We start from the raw sequence: 8,720 nt of genomic DNA, 5'->3' as shown, positions 1-8,720 counted from the left end.
ACGGCAACCGTATGTTTTTTCAAAGTTGAAACTGTGGTTGCATTTAGGCAAGCCGTCCAACCAATCAGTAGAATGGAAGACCACACAGACAGGTTGGCAGACAAATGAGCATATTGTTATCCCCACACTTTTTGAAAAAAAAAAAACGGGGGAGATATTGTAATCGGTTCCGTCCGTCTGTCCGTCACACTATCGCCTCCTACACGGTTGTGCAGAAATGCACCAAACTCGGTAGTTATCACCACATGGCACTAAGGTGCAAAGAACAGTGCTATTTTGGCCCCACCCCCTGTGACAAGGTCAAAAGGTGAAATACCAAAATGCATTTACAAGCAAATTTTAAAACATTTTTTTTTTTAATTTAAAATCAAAATTAAATGCAATCAACAATGTGGGATGCATGCAACTTGTAACGATTTTGGGGATTTTACTCCTGGTTCATGCCCCAGGGCGTAGAGACTTAGGATCAGGTCAGGTCAGGTATGGGAGCATGTGCCAGAACAGCGCGTCGCTGCGTCCACTTTCCGCCGGTGGACGGAGATCAGCAGATCTTGACATTCCCAAATGATGCACTTCAGCTTGATCTTTCCAACATCCTCCCTAAAATCCAGTCCATACAAGTACTCCAGGGGCCTCCGTCTGGCCATCCCCCAGGCAGATGCCAGGCCCATCCCCATCTCCTTGAGATGCTGGTCAACCTGCTGTAACCACGAGGCACGTCGTCGGCCCATTGGCCTCCTCCACTCACGAGACTCCCTCGCTGAGAGAATCTGGTGAGCAGGATCAGCGTCATGAAAACGAGCCACATGTCCATACAGCCACAGATGATGCTCACGGACTATGCAGGTAACAAATCTCATCCGAGTCTCTCTCAGCAACCGCTCGTTGGACACAAAATCCGACCAGCGATAGCCAAGGATTCTCCGAAGAGACCTGGTACCAAAGGAATTAAGTCTCTGTCTCAGATCCTTGGTCAGAGTCCAAGTCTCGCATCCATAGAGCAAGGCTGGAAGCACCAAGGACCTGAAGACTCGGACTTTCGTCCTCCCGCACAGGAACCGGCAGCGCCACACCCCATGATCCAGTGAATCCATCACTCCCCAGGCCCAACCCAGACGTCTATTGACCTCTGACTCACAACCAGCAGAGACATGAATATCACTGCCAAGGTAAGTGAATCTCTCCATGACCACAACATCCTCACCACAAACAGACACAGACAGGACAGCAGCATCCAAGATGTCATTGAAAGCCTGCATCTTAGTTTTGACCCAGGAAACCCGTAATCCCAGCGGCTCCGACTCCTCATTCAGCACCTCGAGGGCCCCCAAAAGGATATCTAAATTCTCTGCAAAGATGACTGCATCATCTGCGAAATCAAGGTCCGAGATCTTGACATTCCCAAATGATGCACTGCAGCTTGATCTTTCCGACATCCTCCCTAAAATCCAGTCCATACAAGTGCTGAAAAGTGTGGGGGCCAGTAAACACCCCTGACGAACTCCAGTAACAACTGGAAATAAATCAGAGATGGTACCACCACACTTTACAACACTCTCAGTACCAGAGTATAGTTCAGACATCAGATCGATCAGTTTTGGTGGCACCCCACGAAGACCGAGAATCCTCCAGAGGGCATCCCGATTCACTGAATCGAACGCTTTACAGAGATCAACATAGGCTGCAAGCAGCCCCTGCCGAAACTCTTGTCTGCGTTCGGTGAGGACCCGAAGAGTAAGGATACGGTCAGTCGTTGACCTCTTTTGTTATAAAGCCTGACTGCTCTGGACGCTGGTGCTCAAGCAGATGGTGGCGAACCCTATCAAGAATTATCCGAGCAAAGACCTTGCCCGGCACTGAGAGCAGCATCACCCCTCGGTAGTTGTTGCAGTCTTGGCGACCACCCATGCCTTTCCAGATAGGGACAACAAGGCCCCTCTTCAAGTAAATTGGGATGATGCCTGTGTTCCAGGCAGGGCACGGAACTGCATGCAATGACATGAGCACAGTATTTCCACCAGCCAAGAGAAGTTCAGCATGGATGCCACAGATTCCAGGAGCTTTACCCCATTTCAATCGGTTCACCGCAGCCTGTGTTTTCACACACGAAGGTGGACCACAGTTGATTGGAGGGTCAGCAACAGGGATTGTAACACCCTTGACGTCGAACTCGACAGCTGGGGGATCAGCCTGATACAACCGCTCAAAGTAACCGGCCCAGCGGGCCTTCACTTCAGACTCCTCTGTCAAGAGCCTACCGCTCCCTGCTGGAACTGCAGTGCTCCGAGGGATGGGCTTGGATGAACGTAATGCGCAAATTCCCCTGTAAGCGGGACGAGAATCACCTGTCCACAGGTGATGCTCTACCCTCTCACAGATTCCTCGCACATAGGCCTCCTTGTCCACCCTTAGTGCACGTACAGTTTTACGCCTCAGCTCCCTGAACAGCTCCGCTCTGCCATTCAGCCTGGCCCTGCGACTCTGGTCAATTTTAATCCCGGTTCATGCCCCAGGTCCAGTGTCCCTTGAGAGACAAAATGCTTCTTTGCACTGCGGTGAGTTCCAAGACATCCACCGGCAACATCAAGGACGATGGTCTTCAAGGCACCCCACAACTCTTCAGGACCCCCCAAATGTCCACTCAGCCTGTTCGCAAACTCCTCAGCTACTCTCTCATCCTTGAGCTGCCAACATCCAGCCTAGGCTGGGATGGTACCATTCTCCAGGATTTAAGGTGTAGCTTTAGAGTTGCTACAACAAGCCGGTGGTCAGTAATGAGGAACCGAGCACTCCGGTAGACCCTGCAGTTCTGGATCATCCTCCAGTGACCATCAACGAGGACATGGTCAATCTCCTTTGCCACACCACCAGCGTTGGAATACCAAGTCCAGCGATGAGCTTGTGGGCGCTGAAACCATGAACCAGCCACCCTAAGTCCATGACTTCTTGCAAAGTCAAGGAACTTAGTGCTATTCTGGTTCATGCCCCAGGGCGTAGGGACTTAGGATCATGAGGGTTAAAAGAGGGGGGGGGACTTATCTCAAAAAGTTGTGCACAGATTTGGGCAAAATTTGATGGACAGGTTGGGTGTGTGACAAGGACGAACTGATTTGATTTTGGTGAAGATCCAGAGATGAGAATTTTTCAATTAGTCAAGTGATTCTTCACCATTGAGACTTGAGAGATTGGGCCAAAAACGATATATAGCACGATATTTGAAAAGGTTGTGGACGGATTATGACAAAACTAGGAGGATGAGTTAGGCAGGTGGCAAGAACAAGCCGATTAGATTTTGGTTCAGATCCGGATCAAGATCCAGCCTATCAGTGGGATACAAAACAGAAACCGTTCAGCCTGGCGGAGGTATGCACTCTCCCGAGTACCGTTGTCATTGAACTTCGCTTTAGGTGGGAAGCGTGGGGATTTGCGATGGCGCGTCATCGTCTTCCCTCGAGTGTAGAAGATTATTATTATTATTACAAAACCAAGAACATGCCTGTGGAAGCCATTTGTTTTTTTTACGCATGCAAATGTTGCAAAATTGTGTTGAAGGATTGTACAGTATACTTGTTAATAATGGACAACAAAAGATAATTCTTCAAATTGGAGACATTACAACTGGATGGTTAAATGTTAGTGTATTGGAAAAATGAGAAAAACAACTCAATTAAAAACATCTAATTGTAGACATAGAATGAGGACAACAGCTTGATATTCGGTAACCAGTTTCGAGTCAACATTGTACTCTCCCCATCGTAGAAACATCGATTAACCATATGAGGACCCATCGGGATCTATACACACACCGTCACCCATCAAGATAACGAACTTGGAAAAGCTATTGCTTTGAGAAAGTGCAGCACTCGGGTGTGCTGTCACTCGAAAAGAGTTGAAGATCAAACCGGCCCGTTTCAGGCAATCGCAGGTCTTGGCCCCCCTCAACTCATGAGGGTCGTTTGGCATACTCACCACACTTACAAAAAAAAGTATGGGTTGGGAAGAGTAAGCATCCATGGGAATCAAACCCACACCTCGATCACTGAAAGAAACAACTCTTGGAGAGAAAGGCCACAACCTCCCCCTCCCATAGATCCCTTCAGTTTATTAAGGCGTCAATAAAATAAACCGTCGTGGCCCCAACTATTCGCACGCGCTTGTTGGTTGGCCGGGGAATCTTTTTGGCCCGAGTCTTTCACGAACTGAATGGCCAAGCGTGACGTTCAACTGGAGGTGATTTTGGCAAGAATTTGTAATTTGAACAGTGTGCTGCCGATAACTCGCCGAATCTTCGTAAAGGACACCGTGGGATATCTTTAACGTCCACCGAATGATGTTCGCAGATGGGACGCTCGGCTTAACGTCCATCAGAGGTACGGCACACACAGAGGCCTCGCTCTACTGTAAAACACCAATGCGACAGTTTATAGTCAGGTCGGGAATCGAACCCATACTGGAAAGCTCAAAGGTAAGTGTAATGTCTCGTCAAAACGAAAATACTAGTCACATATGCAAATTAAAAAAAAAAAAAACCCACAAAACAATCATGTTATACAGGTTTATTAACTTTGTTTTTTTGTTGTATTGCTGTATTACAAGGAAGCATTAATAAATTAAGGATATCTTGGGATTTCTTTGGGGCTGAAAGAGTACTTAAGACTGCTGTGTGCCATGTAAGTTTGACAAACACCGGACAGAGCAGAAACAATCGCCGCCATTTCCAACCCTCAAAGAGATGGCTTAAAGGCAAGTGCTGGGTAATTCCACAGTACAGTTAACACAAAAACCCAAAGGCCCTAATCCCCCGGTGCATCCAACCACAAGGTGCAGTAGTTGGGGGTGGGGGAGGGAGAAGGTCTTTGTCATACAAACATAGCATCGAGACAATACCTTCATGCTTTTGCCAATACATGAGTAAAATACAATTTGGACAACACAACAACCTTACCTACAATTGTATAAATATGTCCGGCGAGATAATTAAAGGACACACCAAGGTGAGAAATGTACACAGTGCTAAATACATAGTACAAAACAAATGACTACATTCAGGTTGCTCAAAAGCAACAGAACGGCAAAGATAAAAAAAAAAATCCTCATTTGGGAGGACGAGATATGTGTTACACAGAACACAACGTAGGGGCTAGTACTGGCACAACGTTAGGTATATCAGTGTGAGAACAGAAAGAAAGTTTAACACTCAATTTCAAGTTCAGTGGAATCGAACACAAGACTTGGCACCGTATGATAACATGGAGCAATGTTTTAAAAATCAACCGTAAAAGAGGTTCAAAGGATATCCAGCGTTACCCACGGAGAATTTGCACCCAAGACCCGATGGTGTATCGCTTGAGTAACCGCAGCGGCCGAGCGCACGGCTCAGAGGTGGTCTCGGTTCGCCAAATGGTACCCGTCGAGCTTGTCGCGAAACCATAAGGTCACGGAGTCGATCAATCGTCACGAGTGATCGAAATTCGTCACCACGAGAGGGCTTAACAGTACTTGCCTGGAGCATGCATGCTGGTGACGAGGCCTGTGACAATGTTACACTCCATTAGGGAAAGGCAATGCACCCGAAATGTGAACACATATGGAGAAACATAAATATTTGGGGCCCACCATGGATATTGCAACGTGTAACACTGAAGTCATATTGTGCGAGTTGGAAAGTACAACATGGTACTTCGAGTTGTGGCAAAGCTTCGCACAGCGAGCACAACAACAAGTTCAAGGGACGACAATAATATAATGGAATTGGTTTAAGATCGTTACCTCAAGCTTGGATGAAAGACTTTTTGTGTCAGCGTCAGCTTCATAAATCAGGAAGGCGTCAAAAGTGAAGATGTCAGATGGAACAGGGCGACAGGATTATAATCAGACCTTAGTGCCATAAGCTAATGGGTTTCGCCGCATTGGATGCGGTGAGTTGTAGCGAAAGTTTATGTGTGAACGAGACACGACCCTGAGGTCCAGTTCCGTGCGCAACGCACGGCGGTAAAGCTCATACGAGCGAACCGTGGCCTCCAACTCGCGCATAAACAAGAGCAGCAGGAGGTTTTGATAAGTATCCAGCTCTGGCAACCGGAACAGCTCCCAGCGAAGCTTATAGTCAAACCTAGAGAGGGAACAAAAAACACAACCTAAAATTTTGATTTGGAAAGTCAGATGCTGTCCAAAGAACTATCGTTTTATCCAAATTGTTAATGCAGACATTCCAGGAAGGACTAATAAGAACAAAGAAGAAGAATAAGAGGATGAATAAGAGCAAAAATGCACATTAAAAGAAATCCACCCACATGCATCCTTCTTCTCTACGCCTTAATCCCAACAGTTAGGAGTCAGCCACTCGGAGTCGGCTCCACCTCCTCCATTCCCCTCAGTCCTCTGCATCTCCCTATCGAGACCTCTCCACTACCTCCCTCCACATTAATCTCCATCATTCTCTTGATCTTTTCCCTCTAATTGGATCATTCCATGCTTTCTTGATTAGTTCTTCATCCCTTTTCCTCGTCCTTCGAATCCATTCTGCAACACTTGCAACTCCAGCTCTCTTGCATATCTCCTTATTCCTCACCCGCTCTCTTAATGATATTTTGTTAATCCACTGAAGCATTCTCATTTCTGTCCTCTCGAGAAACAAACTCCTCTTCTCTTTTTCTCAAAGCCCTCTTTTTCTACACTGTATATGATAACAGGTGTCATAGCCTGGTGTTGGCTCAGTCGTTAGGGCGGTGGCTTGGGATCCTAGGGTCCTGAGTTCAAGCCCCGTTGGCCGCTGAATTAATACACCAGGAGGTTGACTCAGCCTGTCATCCTTCCGAGGTCGGCGAAATGAGTACCAGTTCCAGTGTGTGTACTGGTAGAGGGGCACTGCATCAGCGACACAGTCGCGCTTCAAGAAATGATAGCTACCCTGGCAGCTAAGCTGCCATACGACCACCACCACAGGTGTAATCACTGTCTTGTAGATTTTTACCGACAATTTTCTCGGTATCCTATTATCACAGAGGCCTCCACCAACCTCCTTCCATTTTGCCCATGCTGCCTTCACAAACAACCCCTGCTTCCTTCCTCCATACATGCATGTACATGTAAAAAGAAATAAAATAGGTATCAAAAACATCAAACTCACAATTCATTAGAAAATATCCCGAAAAGTATTTTCATGACTTCAACAGGAGGGGTGAGAAATACTAATGATTAAAGCAATAACTCCTTTATTCAACTCCAGATAATTAAATAATTTACATCAACAACAACAACAACAACAAGCACATACATACCTGCAAAATAGGGCAAAGTCTTACGTGTGTGTCAATGACATCAATCCTTGTTTCCTCGAAAACATTAAAATCCTGTTGTTTTAAATTTAAAAAATTTTTTTTTATACAATTTCTCAAACCCATATTATATCATCCATGCACCCCATTGTGTCACATAGCTTATTGGCATGGGTTAAGAACGTCATAAATTTAATTCTTCACTTACATCTAGTCGGAGATCAGATATAAGAAGTTTCAGATTTTTTTTTGGATAAAGATTTCAATCCAACCAATTGTGGCTGAAACACCACTTAACCGATGACATCATCGTTATCACCCTATATACCCCGTGGGGAGTTGATGGCACATGACAAGTTTCAATAATTTTTCATTGAGCGGTTTCAGAGAAAATGATGTCCAAATTTTTCCCTTTCATTCAATACGGCCACCGTACCATGTGACGTATGACGTCATAAAGTTAATTTTTCACTCACATCAGGTCATCGATGAAATATATGAAGTTTCAGATTTTTCGATAAGGACTTCATTTCAACCAATTATGGGTGGAACACCATTTCACTGAAGACATCATCATGATCACCCTATGTACTCCACGGAGAGTTGATAACATATGCCAAGTTTCAATTTTTTGAAGATTTTTTTTTCAACACCCATTAGAGATTAAACACTGGTCTCTCATTCTCTCATCCGAGGGGTGTGGGGGCGTTTTGGGGGGGGGGAGGGCTTCCCCTTTCACTCAGCTGTACAGAATGAAGGGTATGTTGTTGAGTATGAATCTGTCCACCCACAAACTTTCACAAGCAATTAGAATTTTCATTGCACATATATTTTGTTTTATAGATGACATTATTGCTCAGTAGCATGTGATGGGTTTGCTTGAAAGGTGATATGGAAGAACTGCAATATTAATAACAAGACAGAGTATTTAATAATGCAGAGCTACACCGGGATACATAGACTACAGTGGATCTGAGAATCAGTGTTGACTCGCTTACTGACACAGCACAGTTACAACAGCTGTTCTTCATTCTTCAGGAATGTGCAAGGCTAATAACTCACCGAATAAATTCCCACATCCACATACAAGCCACGCCTAAAGCCGGTAAGACGTGTCGGTCAGAGCCGTAGGCCTTGAGGCATGCATCAAACCATTGGTGGTATGGGGAAGCACATTGGGGAACTCAATGGGGGTGCATAACTGATGTGATCCACATTCAAGGTGCAAAATCAATTTGCAGTGAAATCACATGTAAAATTGTTATGTTTACATTCAACAATTTAATCAAACTGTGGTTAAGGCTGCTTAGTGGCACAAGAATGAAGTTGGTCTGTGTGGACTGACCGATACACAGACAGAAACACATGTTTTTATCATATTTTATTTTCCTTGCAAGTGGAGATAACTGGTGGCAGCGCAATCACGCACACACAAACACATTA

At 45.4% G+C, this 8,720-nt stretch overlaps 1 protein-coding gene across 3 annotated transcripts in view; it reads right to left on the bottom strand.

Moving 5' to 3' along the window:
• Window positions 1-4,541: 4,541 nt before the first annotated feature.
• LOC147020449 (protein salvador homolog 1-like) overlaps window positions 4,542-8,720 on the bottom strand; it is a 30,827-nt gene continuing 26,648 nt past the window's right edge. For 2 of the 3 annotated variants that reach the window (XM_085895769.1, XM_085895768.1), the window contains exon 6: window positions 4,542-6,112. In XM_085895769.1, coding sequence (XP_085751895.1) covers window positions 5,937-6,112 — 176 coding nt within the window. In that variant the 3' untranslated portion in view covers window positions 4,542-5,936. The remainder of the gene's footprint in view (window positions 6,113-8,720) is intronic. The other variant, XR_015061840.1, reaches the window with a different exon arrangement.

The sequence above is a fragment of the Eptatretus burgeri genome, chromosome 9 (assembly GCF_056783735.1).
Source record: "Eptatretus burgeri isolate ZD-2024b chromosome 9, Ebu_testis_v1, whole genome shotgun sequence".
NCBI lineage: Eukaryota > Metazoa > Chordata > Myxini > Myxiniformes > Myxinidae > Eptatretus > Eptatretus burgeri.
The sequence above is the reverse complement of the archived record's forward strand: the minus strand, read 5'-3'. Positions and strand labels throughout refer to the sequence as shown.